The sequence below is a fragment of the Opisthocomus hoazin genome, chromosome 5 (assembly GCF_030867145.1).
Source record: "Opisthocomus hoazin isolate bOpiHoa1 chromosome 5, bOpiHoa1.hap1, whole genome shotgun sequence".
Classification (NCBI taxonomy): Eukaryota; Metazoa; Chordata; class Aves; order Opisthocomiformes; family Opisthocomidae; genus Opisthocomus; species Opisthocomus hoazin.
Genome location: NC_134418.1, coordinates 11,382,074 through 11,406,651, shown reverse-complemented (window position 1 = coordinate 11,406,651; position 24,578 = coordinate 11,382,074). Strand labels below are relative to the sequence as shown.

The window sequence follows — 24,578 nt, the reverse complement described above, 5'->3', positions numbered from 1 at the left end:
ATTTTGTTCTGCTACACTTAGTGTAACAGTACTTGGAAAAAGCGCTGCAGTGGCAATGTTAAAGTTAGAACCAAAATCGAAATGCCTCAACAATATTTTACTTTGACTTATAAAGTTCTTGAAATTCTTCTGTGGGTTGGTATTTCTCCTGGTGGCTTGGATATCACTCTCTAATAGCATGCAGAGGGGAAAAGAGATTTCGAAGTGCAAAGAAGCAATTGCCAGAGAGCAGTCCCCACCCAAACAGCTACATGTAGTAAGGGCATTCATCCAATACAGATTTTTATACAGATTGTTTCTTTGGCCAATTCATACCGTGACCTAGGATGCAAGTTTCCCCATCCAAAGTAACAGCTTTAACAATTAGGACACTGGGTAACGCAAAGAGCCTCTCAGTCCCTCAGGTTGGTGCTACTCAATTTATACACATTATCAAATACCAACTAAGACATAATGAGAGAAAAATTAACTTTTTAGGCCAGTGACTATGACCTCTTTCTGAAATTAACAGAAAGTACCAAGTCCCTACTTTAATGAATATTTATGCCATGTAAAACAGCTCCTACCACAGAAATTAAATTATATTCTTGGTGTTTAAAACTCTCTCAAAACATGAGATGTGCATCTAAATCTCTATGAAATTTCAATCTGGAGGAACGTGGTGTGAACCATGTTTTTCCTATTGCACATGAATTACGAGCACTAGGTTCTTAGATATACTAAGAGGATTCTCTCTTACTGTGACCAGAAGTTCTGTCAAAACTGGTAATATATAGTAGCAAGCTTTTTTAATTTTAATTTTTCATTTTCTAATGAAGAAAGATGTAGCTAGACAGTTCTCTAACGGCTTTATCCAGAGGATCTTGCTTTGTTTTTTAAAGTTATGCACTTACTGTATTAAAGTTGAGTGCAAAGAAAGGAAGAAGTATTTTCCATGACTAGAAGAAAAAGCAAGACACTTAAAAGCTTCAGACAAGACAACAGAAAACATCTGAGAAATAAGTAATTACAGTTGCTACCTGCATTCCCTGAGCACGCCAGAAGCTCCTTCCATATATTCTGTTACCTAAAAATCCAGTGCACTGAGCTCCCTTCTCCTTTAGCTCAGAGTCAGTGAAATGCCATTCTTCCTACATTTACCCACAGCAGGAAACTCAGAATATCTTCTTCTTTCCTCCTCCCATCTCAAATGCTTTTTAAACACCTCCTTCCCATTTAGACGAATCAGTGTGCCACATTTCCTCCCATGCGGAGGAACAGTATAATATGTATTACATGGCTCCTATGCCAAGAGCTCTGCACATATTTTTGTTTCTCCTCAACCACAAACCTTATTCCAGATAAGCATGATAAATGGGTAAGGAAAAAATCTCTCTATTCAACTCCACATCACTATGGGTCAGGTTTTCCCAAGGAAGCACACTACAAGAGAAGATAATATGAAGCCATATTCCCACATCTGGTTTAGAAAGGCTCTCAGCAGAGCAGGAGGAGCAGCTTTTTAAAATCAGATGATTTTTCATTCCTTGTTTTCACCAAAATCAATACAGTTTGGCCACTGAGGTCCAGGAAGTGATGTAAAAAGCCTGGTCCAGCAACCCCCTAAAATTTTCTCAATGCAGTGATCATCACCTGAATGAAAAAATGAATACCACGCGCATTTGATTTTTATATCATATCATGATACAATGATTTCTAAGATATCATGAACATTTTAATCAGCAAAATTGTATTGTTTTGTTTTACATGACCAGCTGTGATGGGTAAAATAAAGTCAAAATTCTCCACAGCAAGAACAGCCAGTTCTGGCATCAGTGTAAACTATTAAATACTTAGAAAGTCATGTGATACCTGAAATCTATATTCCCCTCATAAATGTCATATACTGATTAGTAACTTTATTACACTACAGATATTACTTACTTACTTTCATTAATGATCAGCATTAACTACTGCTAAGTTCCTCTCCAGGACTCACTTCTAAGTTTAAAGTGAAAGTTAATTACCTCAAGGTCATCCAGAGAACGAGTAATACTAAATCTCTTAGCTCTTCCAAATGATCTTCGAACAGAAGAACGCGGGGGAGGAGCCTGGTTCAATCCCATTGGATGTCCAAATTTTGCACCCTAAACAAAACAGAAAATATATATTATTATTTTACTCTTTTAATTTTAGTACCCTGCTGATCATAGTGACAGCATCTGAACTTTAAGCATCAATAGGTACAGAATTCCAAGGAGATGGACTTGCAAACCTGTAACAGGACAACAATTTCAACACAAGTTGGTCATTTGCCATGCCCCTGTAAAATCATGTATTAAAATCATTGAAGTTATGACTTTTCCAGTCTCAGGTCAAATATTGTCCACATTCAGCATTAAGGTACTGTATAAACATGAGTCATCAGTTAGGCTGCTAAAGCGTATTGATAAAGTGTTGTAAGGAAAGAAGCTACCTCACTTGGATGTTCCATGGCTAGAATTGGTCGTGCAATAATTATATCTAATTGTTTTCTCTTCTCCTCATAGTCATACTCTGTCTCCTTAAAAAGTCACCAAATGTCAGTTAAGCTACAACAGCTCAGCATATCTATATCTAGCTCATGCCAAACGGGAAAGTGGAAGCTTAAACCTAAGAGTAGGCACACAGTCAGTGGCTGGTGCTAAGCAGATGTACATAAACTCACTACATTATGAAAACTTGTGATTATGTGCCTGAAATTTTGGATTCCTTTCATTGTAACATTCAATGTGGGGAAAATTCCTCCCTGTTTTCTGATGCTTTTTTGCTTTAGAAAATAACAGTTTAATTCAGAGTAAATTTTCTTCTATTTCATTTCAGCACGTTTCTTCATCACAGTAAGCTTAAAAATTTATTTATTAATACCTTTATAATTGCTTATTGGCAGCTTTGTAATATTTATTAAATTTTGTATTTGTTTCTTCCTTTGTGCAAGCTGCTGTGCTCTCAATTCTGAAATATTTTGGTAACACTTTAATCACTCGTTTGAAAGTCTCTATGTGTCACATTAGCCAAAAGAACAATCATAAATCTCCCATTCTTATCATCTTATGCTAACAACCACTCACACAAAGCAGAGAAGAGCACTGAGAACATTACACATACAAGGTATCCAACAGAAGGTGCCTGCCTGTTTGCTTATTCTTATAGAGTCAACACTCTTTCAGCAACAGGGCTCCGATTGCCACCAGTATTCACAACAGACTGCTGACAAGAAATGTCAAGACATAGCAGAGCATAGAGGAATCCGGATCCAAAGTATGTAGCAGGGTTCATCACTGCAACAGTCTGAGACTCCAGGTTCTTCACTCAGCATTGAAAGTGATCCATTTTTATAGGAACTCTCCTTCCCTTCCAATTTTCAATTACTGAGGGGGTTTTTTAATTGGCTGAGAAGAAAATTGTGCAGGTTCTGCCAAGGAAAACTGGAAATCTGGCAACTGGAAATTAGCTTCTAAGGTTTTTAAGAGAACATTTAAAAATGCAGTATAAACAAGCTAAGATAGCTTTTGCTAAAATGATCAGCTAAATGTGAAGACAGGAAGGTTACTCTCTGTAAACACTAACAGGTAGCACTCACTGGAATGAAGCCAGTTCCTGTTTTTTGGAGCAACTTTGAAAATCATCTGCTCATCCAGGCAGGTACCGGTGAGGTGGTTCACCCTTGGCTCATACCTTACAGTCACAGCAGTCTCTCCCACCTAAACTGAAAGCTTACACCTCACGCAGTAATCTGTGTCAAACAGTGAACTCCACATTAACCCTTGACTGAATTCAGCAGTATCCATTACTATTACTGCACAACACAGCAAAATGCTGGCATGGCTCCTCCTGTATGAGTATGCTCCTGTTAAAGCAGCATGAATAGATGTATACAACTACTGGGTTTCACCACTACTCAAGTATGACCACATCGGTTTTGCAATTTCTAAATTTTTAATTTGTGAGTTAATGAAAAAATTATCAGACTACAACTGCTCAGCAAATTCTAAGGCTAGTGAAACGAATGACTGACATTGTTAGTGCGAGTACAATGGATATTTTGAAACTACTCAAATAGCTACACAGTATGGATTTTGCTTAATGGTCTTTCATGTATTTCTCAAGATGCATCCCTCAGAGGACTTCATCTTTCATAAAAGAAAACTAGTGAAGGGAAACAAAGGAAAAAACTATCAATACCAGTCATATTGATATTGAATACAAACACATTTTCACTTCTCTCTAATTCAGCCCAAAAAGAATATAAACCTTTCAGTATATGTTTAAATAGTGGAGATTGCTGTACACAATTCTGGGAGATTACGACATACAACTAGAGCACATACACTCAAAAATTTTTTGAAACAGTAACATTACAAATTGAAGAAACAAACTGCCCAAAGACAAATCTAATTAGATTACACTAAGAAGCAGATTCGAGACAAGATTAATTATCACCAGATGCCCCATTTTAGCAGTGAATGCAGCTTACCTATCTGTGGTCAGAAACATAACAAAGAGGGAGTGTGGACAAAAAACCAAAACACTTGCAATTTGTCTAGTAGTAGTAAAGAGAACAGTAAATTAGTATCTAATAAAAATTTTTATTTATGGTTTTTGACATTCTTACACAGAACTCACTACTGAGCCCTGGATGTGACAGTAAAAGTAAGTGTAAGGGAAAAAAAGACCGAGAGAATAAAACAGTGCTTAAGAAAGGATTACAAAACAAAAAATCACTGAGCTAACCATTTCCCCAATGCATCTGGATAACAATTGCAATTAGGAAAACATTTTCAACTGACAAAAATCTCTTCCTTGCTCTGAAGAATCAAATTAATCATCTAGGAAATTAAGAAAGACATTGATTAAAAAAAAGACTGAAGTTCACAAAGTATTTCATTTCCTGGTAATGGTGCTGAGAAGTCTCCCTTTTCATCCTTTCTTGACTCTCTATTCCAGACATTCAGACTATGAAGGCAGACCTCCTTCTGGAGATCAATTAAAAAAAATTGCCTTGCATACACACACACACAAATAAAGAAAGAATCACGCAGCTTAATCAAATAGCAGCAACATTTTAGCAAACGTTTTTCATGCGACCCTGAAGAGTTGGAAATGAAAGCATCCATGACTTGAAGAGAGAACAGCCATTGCAACTAGAATGTACTCATCAGCATGGCTAAAGAAATCCACAGTATTTGAGCAAAGAGAGATTGCTAATGCAATGGCTGATATTACTGTAAATTTTGCAGACTGTTAGCCATAAAGAAATTATCATACTTCTAAAAAACTTTATTACACCATTAAGCAGATATTAAAAAACACTACATGAACCTAAAAAAATTTCAATACAGTACACTATATGACCAACAAAATTCTGTTTCATTCACTGTTACCTGACAAACTAAAACACTGCAATTTGCTACATAAACATCGGACTGTTTGGGGTTGTTTTTTTTTTTTTAATACAAATTGTTTTTAAGCCCTAGAACTATTTACTATCATATCTTAAAGACTCTCTTCCAGAAACACTGTGTTGCTAAATCTGTAAAAGAAAACTCTAAAAATACCTAGATATCCAAGAAAATCCAAGAAAATCTAAGAAATCCTGTCACAGAACTGTATTAGAAACTGAAGTCCATCTGATACTTCACTAAGTATCTTCATTTTAGGAATCCAGAAACAAACAGAAAAGCACAGAAATTTGTGAAAACAAGTTGATTAGTGAAAAGCATGCGCTACAGCAATACATCCTCCACATTTTGCAATACAGATACTTACACCCCTGCTACTACTGTCTATCATGGTGAAAGCACAAAAGAACGTATCTCTAAAAGCCTTTATCCTGTTATGATTTAGCAGATGGAGAGGAAAAACAACAAAGGATTAAAGGAATTAACGCAGTGATGCTTTAAAAAAAGCATTTCTGTTCTTATAACAAAGTAAAAATTATGAACTACCACGGACTGAAATATCAGTTAAATGTATAATCAAAAGAGAAAAAGCAGGACAATGAATGGGTCTGCATAATTTTTTTAATATATGACTACATCACCCCTTTTCCTTAGGCTAACTGGAAATGGCAAGTGCAAATACATTCCTCTGAAATAACCATCAATCCCTGACCAAACTACAGTCTGTCTTTTCCTTCAAATACAATTTTTTGTAATATATATTTCATTCTTAACCTGCTTATTTGGCCTTGTGGATGATTTACCTCCTAATCTACTTGACAACAAAGGCATTAAAAACATAAGTCACCAGACAAGGACTGCTATAGCAGCAGTTTGTGAATGTGTCCAAGTGGGAACAGTTTCTGTCTGGGAACAAGAAAGGTGTACAAGAAAAGTACAAACGAGAAAGTGGAAAATGTTGTAGCAAGACAGAGGCAGTGACGACGCACATGAGTCATGCTAGACTGCTAACGGAGGGACAGAAAGAACAGAAATGATCCAATATAAGGTGACTTGCACATACTTAGTTCTTTAAAGACAGAAAGAAAAAGGATGGGCTCTTCGAAGCAATTTTAACTAATAAAGAAGTTAAGCACTAGCTCCATATAACATTTTTTTCTGCGGCTCTGCTGGCTTAAAGAACTTTGCATGTACCTCTGACCTCTCATGCCAGCTCCCAAACTGCAGCAGTCTGCCCCCTCATCTCCTCTAACAATAAACTATAGCTTACAACATTAAATAATCCTGTTTCTAACACAGATCCACAGACATCCATGACAACATAACTGATGATGCTCACTGCCAACTCCAGCCTGAGGCTGACAGGAACTCTTTAAGTCGGTACTTCCAAAGAAATGCAATGTGAAACTATGATAGCCAATACGATACTCTAACCTAGAGCTTGAGTGCACAGACGCATGTTCATCAAACCTTATCAATTATTCAGAACCCAAAGAAACCAAACACCTTCAGAAAACATCTTCAATTAGCTGACAGAAATTCCCAGCTGTAGCTGTATCACGCTCTTTCATATTCCATCAAATGCACTTATCAAGTATTATAACTTTTTAACAAGTTGTCATATGTAACAACCTGAAATTTCCACTTTGTACTACACAGTCTTTGTGTCTCCCTACAACAATGAGATTCCTCTTCTCTGATGCAACAGTTTTAAAGCTGGAGCAGGAAGAAGGCAGCAAGGAGAGGATACTGCCAGCTCTTGGAGTACAAGAGACTAAGGAAATGGGAGATTTTTGCTACGGGTTCAGGGATCCTTGACAACGACAAAATACAGGGAGCTGGCAGCAGGAATACAGAAAGGGGAATAAAAGGAGAAAGAAAAACCGTGAGGCTTAGACCAGCTTTACAACGTCTAGTAAATTTAATCTTTTCATGGAAAAAACATTACAATTCATGACCTTGAGGAAAACTAAAGGGGCTGAATCTTATGGGACAGAGATTGTGGCTGCTATGTGGAAGAGCAGGAAGAGAGAGAGGTAAATATAAGAAGGGGAGCTAATAAAAAAAATGCTGCTCTAACAAGCCTGATCATCTACATTTACAGAAGGATGCTTTCAAAACTGTTTCACAATGAAAGTTATTCTCACAAGATTCACAGGCACGAGAATGCAATAGTTTTTAAAAATGTTTGAGGAAAAAAAGTCTAAGAAAGCAATTTCAAGTCATCAACAAAGTTCTAGAAGCTCTAAAAATATAGTTACTGATACACAGTAATTTTGATTGAAATTTTTTTCTTCTCCTTTTCAGGTGGAACACGTAAACTACCTTCTGTCCTGACCATTTAAGATAATCAATACAAAAGGACCACACACATGCTGGAATGTCACATCGGACCGTTTGACAGCTGCATTAGAAAGATTCACCAGAACAACAGTTTGAGGAATCTTACGCCATCCAGCTAAACCACGCCTGCAACAGGAACAACCATCACTACCTGGACAGCAACTGGCCATCCTGCTCCAGAGAGTCAACTCCTCTGGTAAGCATCTCCCTATACTAAAAAGGCCAATAAATTACTTTCTTTTAACAAAAACTCTGTGAGTGTCTGTACAAAAGTGTCAATGTGAGTACTGATTTCTGATTAATTGACTCTAAAAAGCACGTAACAAAAGGAACATGCTTATATTCACAGATTTTATCGCAATTAAAAAAAGGAACAGCACCATTTAAAAGGCCTCAATTTAAGAAGCTCAACTAATACAGATTTTGCTATGTTCTATGTGTCACAGAGCTTAATCACACTAACTACAAAATCATCAAATTTTAATTTGTCCTACTCCTATTTCCAGCTATTGAAGATTTAAAAAACTCTCACTGCTTTTAGGTTTGACTCCATGACTTTGTATGGTAAAGTGCATAATAGTTTGGAACCCAGATACACAGATCATCTAATCTGAAACTTCTGTGGATATTCAAAACATGCTAAATCTACTCTCAGATGTTTAACAGCAGAAGGGTCAGTCTGGAGCGGCAGTTCATCTTTACAAAAAATGCAGGTTTAAGACTTCAGAAAGTTCCGAACGTAGACCCTTCTGAAAAGGTACAGGAAACAGGGATGCCCAAGTAACGCCAATATAGTCAGTGCACAAAATCGCAAAAAATACTGCAAGTCTTACAGGATCATGGAACAAAGTAGTTGATGCAAATATTTTTCTGCCATCAGTACTAGTCTCCAATCCTGCTGTTGACCATTTGGCTTAACGTTCCTCTGTTGCCCACTACCATCCCACGGTGCCCATTCTCCTGATGACGGGTCCTGTTAGCTCAGTGGCCACCCCTGCAGTACAGCAACACAGAGCAGGCCACGGCCTCCTTCCATCCCTCACCCTACCAGCCAGCATCATGGGCTCCTCCACCCAAAAACTGACAGTGCAGACTCGCAGGACTTGTAAATGGAGGGTCTGCGGGGCCTGAGAACGGGATGGATGGAGAAATGGGGTAGGTTAGGATAAAAGAATTTGGGAGGGAAATGGGAAAAGAGCTTGCTCTGGTCCAGTCCCCTGAACTGCAGCAGGAACAGCAGCAGTAAGTCCTGGGCTACGGGTAGAGAGGTTAATAGAGGGCTTCATATGCTATAGAGCCAAACAAGAACTAAGTAACACCCTGCAGCGTGCCCTGCCCTGCTGCCATCATCATGGAGTGACGTCACCTCGCTAACTCGGATTAGGTGAGGGAGAGTTCATTAAAAAAGGCCTAGCATCATTCAAACTTTACTGACTTTTCCCACAAGCTTTAATTACTGCAATTCCTGTAATATTCGGTGGTTTTTTGGCACCAGTGTAACAAAGGATTCAAATGGTATTACTCAGTGGATATGATCACTTCTAAGAGTATCTCCTCAGTAATTGGATGATAATGACACATTTCATTGCCTTCTAATCGTCACAGTGGCATTTTTAATGGAAGTTGGGCCCATAATATAACCAAGAATGACGTAAAATTTCTTGTAAGACCTCTGCACTTTGGGAAGACATAGAAAAACAGCTGTCCTGTCACACTGGACATCCAAGTAAATAAAATTTATTGCTTGTCTCCTGGACTAAGGACACTAGGCACAGAACACCGACCACCTACAATTCAGTACTATCGTAATCCCTTTTCAAAAAAAACCCCACACGTGTTGATGGTATTAATGCAGATGGAATAGTAAGATCATTTTCTCAGTATAACTAGATAATAGTATCTTGTACGAGTTGGAAGCCTATTAGCTGGAAATTGCAGAGGAGCAGAAAGATCTGAGTACACTAGGGGAAAACGTGGAGAAAATTACAAGTACACACAGAACAACTGGTTCCAAATCATCGTGAGCATTAGGTAGGCATTAGCTGGGAACATTATGTCAGTATGGCCCAACAATCAGTAACAATCAAAAAGGCAAATGAAGAATCGTCAGAAAAGCAAAAGAAATCAAGAAATAAGCTTTATGAATACATTGCCTGCCCACATATTTTATAAACTGCTTACAGTTCTGGTCAACCTATCTCAAAAATAATACAGTATGACTAAGGGAGGAAGATTACAATTATGAAAAAAAACTTTTGTATGGGAGGAGATGAAGCTGACTTCTGCTTGGAAAGTAAGTGATTGGTTGTTGAGGTTTAAATTAAAATAAAATTACTAGGAGAAAATAAATAGAAAGGAAGATTGTTCAGTATTTCTCATTACAAATATTAGCAGGTATGAAATGAAACTATATGGAAAGTACTATTACGTACTGTTTTCTTTCCATGCTGTTAAACTACAGAATATACAAGTCAAGTGATACCAGGCATGACAAAAATACAACTGAGCGTAAGAAAGCCAAATTCAAGAACAAAGGTTCACAAAGGTTATTATGCACAATGATGTGGATGGTCTCTCAAACAGAGGAAAGTGTCTAAACCACATGCTGCTGAAAATTAGAAGGATACATATTTTTCACTGCTCTTCCATGGTTTTTCTAAGCAGCTACTCCTGGACAGTGTCCAAAACAGGATATTGGCCTTAAAACTGGATATCTCATCTGATACCTATGGATGGTTTTACTGATCGACTACAAAATAACTCTTAACCATCAATGCTATGTGCTACAAGAAAAAGTAAATAATACATGAAGAGGTATTGTATGAAGTATTAACAATAGAGACAGGAAAACGTACACTACAACTACTCAAAAGCTTGACCAGGAAACAAGCATAAAATTTCAGTCACTCAGTTCCAAGAAAGAAGAATTTAAACTACAATAGTTTCAGAAAAGGGCTACTGAAGTTATTGGGAGAATGAAAACTTTACTTCCCAGATAACTAAAAAGAGTGAAAGCCATAACAGAATATGATTTCTGTGCATAAACAAAAAGGTAAACACTGAAGAAAGAGTCACTTTCACTACAGAAGACATTAGCCTTCAGAAGAAAAGGGTATAAGGTGGCCATGACCAGATTTCAGAATGGAAAATAAAAAAAAATTCTGACACCATAATAGCGATGGAATGTTGTTCCCGCAGAAGGCAGGGTGGAAGGGAAAACAGGCTGCAAACACTTTTTTCAAAGGTAGAGCTGCTAAGTGTATGGAAGGCATGATAATACATGCTTGCCTAAAAGAGTTAGAATTCAGCTTAAAGATATAGAATATCCTTCTCTGGTACTATCTTTGCAAACTTATTGATGTGTTAATGACCATTTTACTGATGAATTTTCAAGTCTTTCTCTTGAGGCTTCATTTTTCCATGTTTCTGTTCAGACACTTCATGTAAGTTTTACCAATTCCATATCTATTTTTGTTAATTAAAGACCTTTATTCCATATTGGTCTATTTCTTCACCAGTGAAGAACTGGTATTTTATAGCTCCTTTTCTTCTCTAAATATTCTCAACTGCAAGGAACTGGGGTCTATCTTCATACAACTGAACACTCAGACAATTTAATAATCTCTTATATCAAAGCTTCTACATTTAAAACTTTAAATATAGCCATTTTTCATTATTTCAATTCATTCTGCGCTGATTATTTTTCTCCACACTATTTTCTTCATTGTTGCTCTTGGTTTCTCAAGATGCTACCTTCTCCTATGACTTTGCAACTCAAAACTAGCTCTGAAATACTTAGATGCCTGCATGTCCTCTTACTGCCATGATGTTAATTGAAGTCCAAACCTACAAATGACCACATTTACATTCAGGTGTAATGAAAAATCCTAAATCACTAGCACATAGATTTGAAATGAGAAAATTTCACAAAGTCAACATTGCTCTGCAGACTTTTACTCTCCAGATTTTATCAAATTGTTTTTTCAGAGAAAAGCATCCAGCATTATTCTGGCTTTTTACAGATTTTTTAAAGATCCTAGAACTGGTCACTTTCTTAAATCATTATTTTAGAAGATTACAATGCATATGAAAAAGGCTGCATGAAATTACTAAACATTTAATTGCTTTTCATTTTCTTATAGCAAAACGTATCAGAGGACCTATTTCATATAAACGCCTCTGCAGATTAATTCATATTAGCTCATTCTCAGATCTAGCTTGGCGTTTGGGATTTCAGTTGAGTTCTCTTTAAGGTATATACATACATCTCAAATCAGATCAAAGCTATAATTCCAAAGGTTAACATTAAATTGTACTGTGTAAGAATAGCAATCCAGCTGCCATTAATTCTGCTTTATAAACAGCTGGGGTGGAACAATTTAAGCTAGTGAGCAAACAGAATTGTAGAGGAAAGGGAAAAAAAACATGTAATTATACAACAAAAAACAAATATGAGAACCACACAGCTTTGCCAACATTGTCTTTGCATCTAAAATATCTGCCTTTCAGTTAGTTCACTATCCAGTTACCAACAACAAAAACTGCAACTCTTGGATTTCAAGCAAATTACAAATTTTCACAAAAAAAAAAAAATTCCATTTTTACCTTGAACAGCATATCTTTTTCAGTAATACTTCCTTTGGAAACAAAAAAAACTCTGAAGTAGTTACAGTTAAACTTCTGATCAAAACAGAGTAACAATAACAGTAACACAGAAAATATATTAGCAAGGAACGACGCACTAGTGAACCCCACAGCATTGCTTACCCGTCTTCTCTCTCTTCTACATTTTTACAGTATTTTTAGTAGCTTAAATCATGAAGGTTACAAAACAGTTGACATGTTCTTCTGGTTTTAAAACAAAATGTATTTGCAATACTATTGTCCCGTGAGTCTCAGACAACAAGCCTATTTTTTTCTTCCTCTAAAACCTACAAATAAGATCAATTTACAAATCCGCATTCTTCATGAGCACAAACAGTAACATGGTCAAAACAGAAGTCTTACAACAAATGTGAGGCAGAAAAGAGTTTCTAAAAATCAATAGACAAAAATTTAAAAGGCTCTTTAACTAGTTTTTAATAGATCTGTCATATGCATATGGAATAAACGTAGCACCCAAACATTAGTTATTAAGCTCAGGTCGTAAAACGTCTTGTGATCTTAATGTTATACTTGCCTCCATAATATTATAACAGACATTCTTCTTTAAAAAAAAAAACGGTGAGACGTCAATGCCTAGGCTTCTGTCCTCATGGCGGGAGAACTCAAATACTAAACCGACAGTTACGAAACTTTCCAGTGGAAAAAGGAGTATTTTCCCAGTAAAATTTAATTTAAAACAGTAATGAGTAGACATTTCTTTGGCCAGGTGCTAGCCCAAAAACAAAGACTGAGGGCTGAACAAAATCAAACGTATTTGATTAATTTAATCTAGAGGGAAACAAAAGCTTTCTTGTTCAGCAATTTCTCAAGACCCTTGCCAATCCCAACATCCCCTGATGTTTTCACATTGCTTATGGTGCTTTTGTTTTGCGTAACCCAAAATCATGCAGAAGGGTGAGTAAGTAAGTGATTGTAACTCAGAAGGATGCTGAAGCAGGTGGAAATAACAAAGCTACAGCAAAGGAAGCAGTACAGTGCAAATGGAATAACAGAAAAAGTGCAGGAATTATTCCACTGAAACCATAACCAGTCTCTCCATCTGCTGGTCTCACAGAGCTCATTAGACCACATACCCCTACCCATTGTCAGTCGTATAGCAATTCAGAAGTTTCCTGCTGCCAGAAATTATCCTCGGTCATTCTGAGATTGAAAGCCACCTTCCATGATCTTCCTTTTCAGGGAATTTCAGCAATATCATCAGGCTTTTCACAGCCAAGGAGACCCCTTGTAAAAGTCTCCTAAGATGCTTCAATAAATCTGTTCACGTGAAACTTCAAAGAAACACGGGAACACGAAATTCAGTAGAGGAAACAATTTTAGAGGTGCAAATGGCCAGAGACACCTTCGAGTAAATCTTAGTCAGAAGAGGATGAATAGAACCAAAAGTTCCCTGATTTGGTTCTCCTCTTCCCATGTACAACCATTTTAAAAGCCAAAGATTAAAAAACAAAAAATACATCAGTTGTGAAAGTATGAGTTCAGTAATTTAGAGATAAATACCTTACAACATTTTAAAGCAAAACAAAAAGCCTCATGCTATCCAGTAACATTTAATCAAATTAGGCATTTTTAATTTTTTCAACTATTCACACTGATATTGAACTTTAAAATGCTTTGTAGCAGTGTGAAGAATATTAATATTTCAAAAGTGGGTTTGCCAATTATTACAAAATTAACCACAATTCTAATTTGTGAGCTGAAAACATCATCATTAAAGGGACTACAATACTAAAGGGAAAATAAAGCTCAGAAAACATGTTTATTTCCTCGCAACCTGAAGTCTGAAATGCCATACCTATTCCTACCCACAAGATACACTTCCCAGGTGCAGTTCTGAAAGTGCAATTTTAAATATGTATGTTCACTAGAGCTTTCTCACATCTGCTCTTGTGTCCTCTACAATCACAAATGTTTTATCAGTGCAGCTATAAAATCAGGAATGAGTTTATGCCTCTTCTTACCCCCCACTAGGACTATACAGTACAGCATATTTTCCTGTATTACCTGCTGTGATTATCACTGTTTAGCTGCACAGCAGTTGTGCTAGATCACAATCGCATCCAGGAACTCCTGTCCTTTCCCCAGTGTCTAACGAAAGCTCCAAAGAAGACAGTACGTAATATGGATGTGCAGAGTTCATCACAAGAACACTACCTTTGGTAACCTTTTCTCCCTCTAGTGGATTCTGCACATTCCCACTTGTAGGATATATTACCCCTTTATTAATGTAAAAGAAAAAAAAAAACCACACCTTAATTATAAAGCAATTTAAGGGCTGCTCTGCCAAATGAAGCACTAGACTTCAGCCACTAGGTTGTAAAAATACGAACGTAATCCCATGTGGCCACTTCATATACTTTATTCCATGACTGGAATGTGTCTGAGCATGCTGTGTAAAACCAGTCCCTACACTTAAAAAGGTCACAGGAAGCTGAGGACATACAGTCTTCTACAACACAGCATTTAACCCATCTGAATAATGTTTTGGAATAGACAGTCTTACATCTTCTCTTCACACAAAGTAAAAACAGAGTTTGAATTTCGGAATGTCACACTCTTATGAAAGTGAATTATTAGCGTTCTAATGTGCAAAAACATGGGTTTTCCCTACTTCTGCAGTACCTAAAGAAGTATAGACGAACGTTCATCAAAAACATCCTCTATTTTCACTAAAGATTTAAGATGAGAACATAGCAGTACTTCATCTTTATGAATTACTCTGAATAATGCTAGGTGTTTGCAATTCACACTTGCAAATAATTTCAAGACTATCATGAGCTTTTCTCATCAGTTTCAATAGCCTTCAATAATATTGACAAACAAAATTAAAATGCAAAAGAGGTTCTGTAGCCTTCATGAGACTAAAGGCTGTAGCCATGTAGGAACACTTTAAATGTGTCTTGCAAACAAATTTGTTATTAATCAAAGAGCAGAATGCCTATTTTACTAGTAAATAGACTTAAAAGGGAAGACTGAGATATTTAGTGTTGGAACATATATTCTGGTATATGCTGATGTGAATGATACAGTAGGTGAAATATTATTACTGTTTACCCACATATAGGACTTTTTTCCTCTTAAAGTGTATAATTTTTTGTGATATTTTCATTAGTATATTCTTGACTTCCATGAAATAAATGTTTCAAACATTTCAAAAAAATTTTTTTTTTTACTTTTAAATATCTGAAAAAAAAAAAATCTAAGCCATATTACTGTCATGGATAGCAATGCAGACCCAAACTTGCTGCAGACACCCTGAAGGAATTTCAACAACATCCCATGCAGCTGGTCCAGCTCCCCAAAGCACTTGGGACCAACATCCACAATGCATCTGCACCAGGTGCTGCATATAAAAAGGCCTTTTCCTTGGTCCATCAGCAAAGAGATCATGAAGCATGTGGTCTTCAGGGTAGCAGACTGAATTGGTGGTTAGGTGGTCTGGATGTTTGTTTACAAATTAAGTGTTTCTGTTTGGACAGTTTGTTTGGTTTTTGAAAGTGCAAATCACCTTGTATTCAAGTTCACTCGAAATTTAATACATTATTGTGGGTCTGGAAAACACTGCTGCCTGTAGCAGTCACTTCACCTTAAATATACACCAGTGTATAACTATTACATATACTAGGTTTTGGGGGGGTTTTTTCAGCATAAAAGAACGCATGTGAAAGTTGTTGGCGTTACAGGGCAAAAAAAACCAATAAACAAATAATTTCTCTTTCCATACCAAAACCAAAATGTTCTGAAGTTCTGCATTCTAATCCCCAAAAAGGCTGTGTCCAAGTGTCACATCAATGCAAAAATTTTGTTTATAACAGTGTTAAGCAACTAATGAACTAATGAACTTGTCATCCATGTGAGCAGCAGTCGGATACTTTTAATCAGGTGAAAAAAACAATTTTTCAAAACGAGATTTGGATAGCATGATGGACACCGGAACCAAACATATAAGCAATACTTCCTCATGGAAGGACAATGTTTCTTGCAGACTAATTTGGAGTATAAGGTTGTGTCTTTCCGTGGAGTCAGCAAATGTTTCAGATACAAATCTGCTACTCTTTCAGCGTAAGACCAATGACCTCCACTTTACTAGAATCCCAGTTATCAACAACAGACTCCCATGAGATTATTTCCCTCAACAGCAAAGCGTGTACGTGACAAAGGGAACGGTATGTAATTATGTCAGATACCCCTCCAACACTTTTTTTGAATCTTCTCGCTTTGGTTTATAAAAGTCTAATAGTAGACAAAACAAGCAGATGAAGCAACAATTTGGAATAAACTTGAATGACAGCTTCCCAGCAGAATGTTAGATTTGTGACCTAATAGTGGACATTATAATCACCACTAACGACTACCCTTTGATGTACGCTTAACGCTACTTGTATTGAGAGGTTTGCTGGAGTGAATTTTTACAATAAAATTGTCTTAGTTAAAGTTAAAAGTGTATAACACAAGTTTTTGACTAATGATCAGACTACATCTCTATAAAAATAGATATCACTAAAATAATGACATTTGCAAGTCAGCCTTCTATAAAAAAGGAACCAGACTGAAGATCCAGACTGTTTCCATTCTTTTGCTGCTGGAGGTCAGAAGGAACTGAAGTTGCTAGAATGTCATGTCTCCTTTTATTGCAATGCCACTGCAACATTTGGAAGTAATGAAGAGACAAGAAGAAATGTGAGAAAGCTCTAACAGACAAGTACAATTCCAGAGCTGCACTCAATTAAACAGGAATATGCAAAGCCTCTGTAAAGGAGAATGAACCTCATTATTTTCCTTCATCTGAATTTTTGTAAATAATATAATACATCTTTAAATTTTAGTATGTAAATAATACCATAGGCTGTTGGGCTTGGGGTGTTTTTTTTTTGTTTTTTAGGAGTGGTACCAACATATTCTTACCTTTTTAGCTTCTTTAGACTTCCTAATACTGTGTGGAGGGCCAAATTTGTTCTGCATACAAAACATCTTCTTAGACCATTCATTTTTATTAGATTTTAACTGCGGCTGCCCAAAGCTGCCATCGACTCTGTATCTGTCAGCTGGAATCTTATTCATTGGCGGGGGAAGAGTTCCGCAGTTAACACTCGACCAGCCGTCTGTAGAATCAGTGTACGACTCCTGGTCACTAGCATTTCCATGCTGCCATTCTTGTAAAACGTGCACAGGCAACCACCTTTGATTGCCTATGCCTGCAGAGTTTTTCTTTGATGGGGGTACTGAATTTCGGGAGGAAACCAGTGGAACTTCAATACGAGCAGAAGGACCTAAGTGTTTGCTTACATTTTGGGATTTATCATTCTGAATTACTTCTAAAGGAATGTTTCCTTCTTGTTCATGACAGAAGCCATTCCAATGGGACGCAGGCTGATTTTGTCCCCTTCCTACGGGATTTTCCCATATGCTGTTAGGAATGTGTTTACTCGGATTGCTACCTAAATCAACCACCAGAACTCTATTATTCTTTTCTTCTTGGTTAAAATTTCCAATTCCACTATCACTGTTACTACTTGTGCTATTATTCTGAAGAGCGTCTGCATCACCATCAAGAAAAGCCCTCGCACGCATCCCCTCAATCAATTCCCCCATATCCCTATATAGGACAGAAATAAACTGAAGAACAGGTAGAGATGATGTTGGAAACTCTAGACAGCCATTTGTGTCTGGATCTGCTGTACATTCCAGTCCAAAACGTCTTGCTATGCCCTGGTGAATTTTATGATGAAATAATTCAGGATCCACCATAAAAACATGGCAAGATGTCCTCAGAACCCCTTCATCTTCCTGAGCCAAGCTTGCATCATCATTTGTCTGCATGGTAACTAGTCCAAAGAATCTTCTATCATCCGGGCAAACAGCACTGAATGCCAGTTTCTCTGCAGGATACTCTGCCACTACACCTGATTTGTCACTGCAGAGCTGAATACAGTCATGCATTATCTTCATCATCACTAGTGAATGGATTTTTTGTTCGGCCCGCAGACGTCTCATGCATCCACGAATAGCCTGCAAACTCTCATTTTCCAGATTTGAGGTTGTTGAAGGAAGTTCAATTGAGCCTAGATAACCTACAACCATGGCAACATTTAAAATGCTTGCGTCTAATCCAAAGTCTTCTGCGCTCTCCAGTCCAACTCTGAAAACTGAATCATCATTCAGGACCTTGGCTATTTCTTCCTTTGACAGTAGGTTTGGATTGCTTACACTTTCATTGCCAGTTTCAAATTTCATAGCAGCAGAATCTGAAAACGATCTTTGTTTTGGTGCACAATTCTCTGAGTTACCAGCACAAAGAGTAGGATTCTCAAAGATCATGTTGAAAATGCCACCAGACTGCATTTCTTCAACAACTTTCTCTGCTCTGTTTATACCCAGAGCTTTAGAGTCAGGTTTGGGTTTCAGCCACCCCCTCCCATCATAAAAACCAACTTCTTCATCACTTGAACATGAATCTATATGACTAATCCCTTCAGCAATGACCATGTGCAGGACTCCAGAACATTTTCCTATAAGTTTCACTACATCTTCATGAGAGGCTTTTTTCACATTAATTTCATTAACTGCAAATATCTGATCTCCTGCTTTAAGTCCAACATAATCTGCAGGGCTTCCTTTCATAACACAACTAAGAACACAAGGAGCTTGTCCAGAAAGCGTAAACCCATAACCCGCTCTTCCTCTAGCAACTTCCACACTTCTTATCCGAGGAGGAGCATGCATGTTGAGTCGACGTTTGACTGTTTCCCCTGGTCTATACATCTTGGGGCTTTTTACTGACACAGGAAAACTTTCAATTAGTCCAGTTTCTCGTCATGTTTCAAGAGTATCACTCCTTCATCTGATGAAGCTCTAAAGAAAGAAAGAAAAAAAAAAACAAGACATTTTAATTCTCAGTCATATTTCATGTTTTTTAGTACCCAGTATTCCCTTTACTGTTCAGAAATATTGGTAGCGAACTCTACCAAAAATCATTTCCAGATAACTACCACAACACTCAAAACAATATGAAAAGAACAGGTACCACAGTCTTCATTTTACTGACGAGAAAGCAGTAGCAAATGCAAATAAAGTGGCTGTCCAAAGTGGCAAAGTAACTGAATGGCAAAGCAAAGAACAGAATATAAGTCTTCTGACGTACAGCCAGTGTTTTTATACCACAGCGTGTTACATCTTCCCCAACTCCACCACATCACCTGCTATTCAGTTAACTTCTGTCTTACTGCACCATTGCAATACCACCACATTCTACAGCACAGTGAAAATCCTAGATGAAGCTCATCTATCTTTTCCCAGCAACATAAAAATTAGAGCTCAGGTGTATCTATTCAGCCATAGTCCACTACCCTTTATACTCAATTTACAGAGACAGGTACCAAATACATCCATGTAAAAAAGGTTAGAGAAATTACCCGTAGAGTTGCCTGTATCTCTCCACTGACTGACTGTAAAAGCATCTCAAATTAAGTATCTCAAACTTTTAACTTTCACATATACATTTCAGTTACATATGCAACAATAAATGGACATTCAACCACGTATTAGACCACAGGGATACAAAATCAGATTTACTGTTACACTACGCAATTAATCTACTCAAAAATAACTTGTCAGAAAGCAACCAGTATTTAAAAAATGCATTTCAGTCAGTCATTCCAACATCCACATGTTTTAGTTTAGATAAAAATTTCCAAAAAAAGGAGAAAAAAGAAGGAACTCCACATGCTACCAGTATTAATCTAGTCATGACTTTACAATTAAAATAAAGCCGCTTTATATGAACAGCAAGAAATAATAGATTTGAGTACATTTTGGTTTTGACACTGAAGTCTGGATGTCTTGTTCTAATTATACTCAGGTAAACTCCATTGCTTTAGAGAGGTTTCCTATACTAAGCAGGTTAAAATGCATGAAAATGTTTTAACACAAAGAATAGAAACGACAACTTGTTCAACTTTTGAAACTATCCCCTTGTTGCATGATATCAACTCTTACTTCCACAGGCCTGGAAGATGACTGACTGAAATAACTGGAGGACCACAGCTACCTAAAATTGCAATAAACTCGGTCTGCACAAGTGAGAACTAATCTGAAAATAATTACTTCTTTGAGCTGGTCCACAGGCTTATTCATAACTCAGTCACACTGTAATGTACCTAGATGTACAGGGTACTTGAAAGCAAGTATCATGTATGTGTGGGCAAAATGCAGACAAAATTTTAGATAAATACACATTAAAATATATACACACACACACAGAGACACATATTTGTTTATTATATGTAAAGTGTTAAATTAGTGGTCTCCAACCCATTACTTGCATGGAAGAAAAATGACCAAGAAATCCTTTTGACATTGCTCTCAGCTACAGAAATAACAAAAAAACCCACACTCAAAATGTGATGCAATCCACAGTACACTACTTTCACAATATTTCTGCCTGGGATAGAACAAACAGAAGGGCCATGACTTCAAAAGTTTCACCAAAAAAAACCCACAACCCACTAAAATACAATTCAGGATCAAAGCCTTAACTACATACGAGCTGTTTGATAGCCAAATTTTTAAACCACTGTTATTTCTTGAGTATTCTGCTAAATACTCAACTACAAGACATGATTCTCTTAGGACCCTTCCAAATCCTAAACAGGACAGCCTTCAAGATACTACAGAAGACATTCACTTGGCTTCACTTTTGGGTTTTAGTTTGTATTTTTTTTGAACAAAGGGACATCAGAATTTTATGTCTCCATGGTGCAGCTGCAACTGTTCAGTGTAGTATGGTTTCTGAAAATTGTTTTAATACAGCAATTATCTAGTTTCAATAACAACAGTTCCCCTATAATTTGAGAAAATAGCTTTAAAAAGTAATGAAACTTCACCTTTGAATGGAAATCATAACACAAGAAATGCTTTGCAAACATTTAACCAAACTCACACGTTGCTGTAAAAGACCCCTGTCAACTTGCGTCCAGTCTCATGCCTCAAACGTAGATTAACCTTCTCCTGATGAGGCTAAACCTGTGAGCCAAGAGATCGCTGTGCATTCAGCTATCCCTAATTAGGTCTGGTACTTTCTGAGAACAATCATTAAACATTTTAAGATAAAGTTCTTCAACCAAAAAAATGAACCTACAAATCTCCAACAGTAAATTAAAACCTGCTATCTAGATGCATGAATATATATGTTTCAGTTTGCCTTACAGTGAATATTTCTGTTCTCGATTGTCTGGAGAATAACCTAATGTGTCCCTTGGGTACCCTCCAAAACTGTGCTGCTAACCTGGTCAACATAAAGCACTGTAGTATCTGGCACCTAACAGTGTGCTACTAGCTTGCAAGAGGAAAGAAAACAATTAAAAGAGTATTAGATTATAAATAATCTGATCAAAAAATACAATAAAAAGCAGTAGTTACAAAAAAATTAAGATTCAATATTGTAATGCTGAAGTGGCTGATAAGAGAAAACCAGATTTTTTCCAACTGTCTTTCTAATCTATAAAAAAATACCCTCAAGGCAACTATAAAAAACACACAATGAAAGTGTAGTTAGGCTGTTCTTGGGAAGAAGCAAACCCCAGCACTGTCTTACCTAATGATTCCACTTTTACTACTACAGGATTCCTTTTAACTCTATTGACAAGTCAATTTGTCTATTTGCCTTCCTAACCTATGCCCCTTGCACATCAAGCATTTACCCCCGATGAAAACCACTGATAAGGGAATGTCATTCCAAAAGCCGACCATTACAGAAACTAAACAGCACGCTGCTAATACATGACTTTTCCCTAATGATGAAGTTCCAGAGGTGTGAAGACTTCCAGCTATTAATTTATTTGTTTAATTTTGTGAGTGTAAAGTTAGGAAGTAATTCAACACTAAAGGGTTTTTTGGTATTATTGTATATATACACTAAAAAAAAAAAACACCACACCACAAAGAAAAAACTGCATTACATCACTGGAAAAGCCATCTCTTCCCTCCATCAGCAGCTGAATATAATCATGCATTTTTTGTGCTCATTACATCCATGACAAGTGACAGCTCCCTAAATTTTCTGAGAAAAATTCAAGACAAAGGACAAATGTAGCTCTTCTGCAAGAGCCCTCAGCATTCAAATATGTTTTATTGCAACAATGGCACAAGAGGCAAATGGAAAAATTACAAAAATAGTGTTTCTCGTAACCAGAAATTCCAACAGATCTTAGTTGAATTACAAACTGTTAACAAACTAGTTCAAAACTAAATTATCGAATATCTAACTGCCTAAGTTTTCTTATAATTTCATTGCAGATTTGAAACCTGGAGCTAAAGAGATACGGCAGAAAAATGGCACCAATTTCCACAGTTTCAAAGTAATCATGTGTCTGAATATCCTTTTCCTATAACAGATTACAAAATGTGTAGTGTATCCAGTGAAACAAAGACACCAGTTCAGTTGCACTGATATAAAGCTTTGCAGGTGTCTACATGTTTACTAAAACATTGTTAGTGAACTATAAAACCCATGATAATCATCACGAGTAACCGAAGATAAAATTATGAGCTCTTGATTCTAGTACAAATTAAACACTGAATCTTACTGAGCCTACCAATAACATACCACTGTAATTACTTCTAAAAACTATAGCAGTGGATTTTATTAATTTGATAGCATAATTACATTCAGTCATATACAGTAGGTCAGGAAAACGTTTACACCACAATACTACACATGGCCATCCTCACTTTGACTTGCTGCTGTCAATAAGTATGATAAAGTAGGTCTTAAAGTAAAAAAGTCTGTACAACACCAACATTAGCGAGTATTAGTCAGGAGGATACGAGCATTTTATGGAAGAAAACAGACCTATAAAAGTAGAATAATTTGTAATTGTAATACGTAGTAACTAAATCTTAAGCAAGTATTATAGTTTTGTGAAATTTTAACATACTTACTAAAAACACTGAAAATACAGAATTCCTAGTATCATTTGAAAAACACGGCCAATATAAAATTACTACTATGATGTCACAAAGTTCATCAAAATTTGTACCAGCACAGCTTAGTAATATGACCCAGAACAAATGCAGTTTAATAACTACAAAATATTTCACAGGACATTTCAGACAGAAATGCTAACATACACAAATTAAGAGTTGTTAAAGTATGTGAAATAACATAATTTACCCGTATACATCAGCTTTGCCACAGAACTGCAAAACAAAAAGAAACATTTGAGTTTTCTGCCAGCATACATTCTGGTCTACCATTTCAATCAATTTTTGCGCTACAAAACACCAAAAATATCAGTTGAATTGCACTTTATCCCACAAACAATGCAATTCTTTATGTAATGTTTTTACATATCCATGCTAGCTTTTCATGTCATTTTCAAACCTTCTACTACAGAGAAAATACTACTTATTTGCTTACTTTCAAGGGAGAGAGGTGGTTTGTTTCCTGCTTCTGCTCTTGTTAACTCATAGCAACAAGAGGAGCAAACACAAACAGGAGGCATACTCCTGTTATAGCCTGTGTTAGACTACAACCTTAACAGTTACAGAGCGACTCAATGAGGGGCTATGTGAAGTTTAAGACTACGTTACAGTTCATTTTGAAGAGCCTTTGGAAACGAGCGGATACTCAGTATTAAAGCGTCCATGTTAATGTGCTTTTTTTTTTTTTTTTTGAAAAGCAGAGAACTGGTTGGCTTCATTTTGTTTTTCAACAGTGAGCCTGTAAAGAGGATAAAGCGTGCAAAGTGGAAGCTTACAGAGGAGAGAGACTGTTCCTTCATCCCGCACGCATGTCTTGCAGTACTGCAAAAGACTCTTCAGCATGGGTGCTGCTCATTAAGGCAGAACTGACTTTCACAAACGATGCTGCTACAAAGATCAAATGAAGTTACAACCTTTGAATTCCACTCGCTATTCAAATGTGGTACATGTTTATAGACAAGTTACACGAGAAATATCACAGCACAACCTGTAGAAGACAGCTACCGGTTGAGAACTTGAGAGGGACAATATTTTTTTACTAAAAAAATTTATCAGCATTTCACAATTGGCAAAAGATACCATTATGTTTCCTCTATAAGCAGCAATTGCTTTGCCAGAAAACAATTAGATGTACCTAGCGCAATTATTCAAAAAACACTGACTTTAATT

General features: G+C 36.7%; 1 protein-coding gene across 3 annotated transcripts in view; it reads right to left on the bottom strand.

The window, feature by feature from the left end:
• The window catches only part of RGS12 (regulator of G protein signaling 12), a 91,973-nt gene that overhangs the window by 66,453 nt on the left and 942 nt on the right, over positions 1 to 24,578 (bottom strand). For 2 of the 3 annotated variants that reach the window (XM_075420417.1, XM_075420416.1), the window contains exons 2-3: positions 17,334 to 19,280; positions 2,007 to 2,126 (exon numbers count right to left, since the gene is read on the bottom strand). In XM_075420417.1, coding sequence (XP_075276532.1) covers positions 2,007 to 2,126; positions 17,334 to 19,190 — 1,977 coding nt within the window. In that variant the 5' untranslated portion in view covers positions 19,191 to 19,280. Of the gene's footprint in view, positions 1 to 1,019; positions 1,155 to 2,006; positions 2,127 to 17,333; positions 19,281 to 24,578 lie in introns of those variants that run through there. The other variant, XM_075420420.1, reaches the window with a different exon arrangement.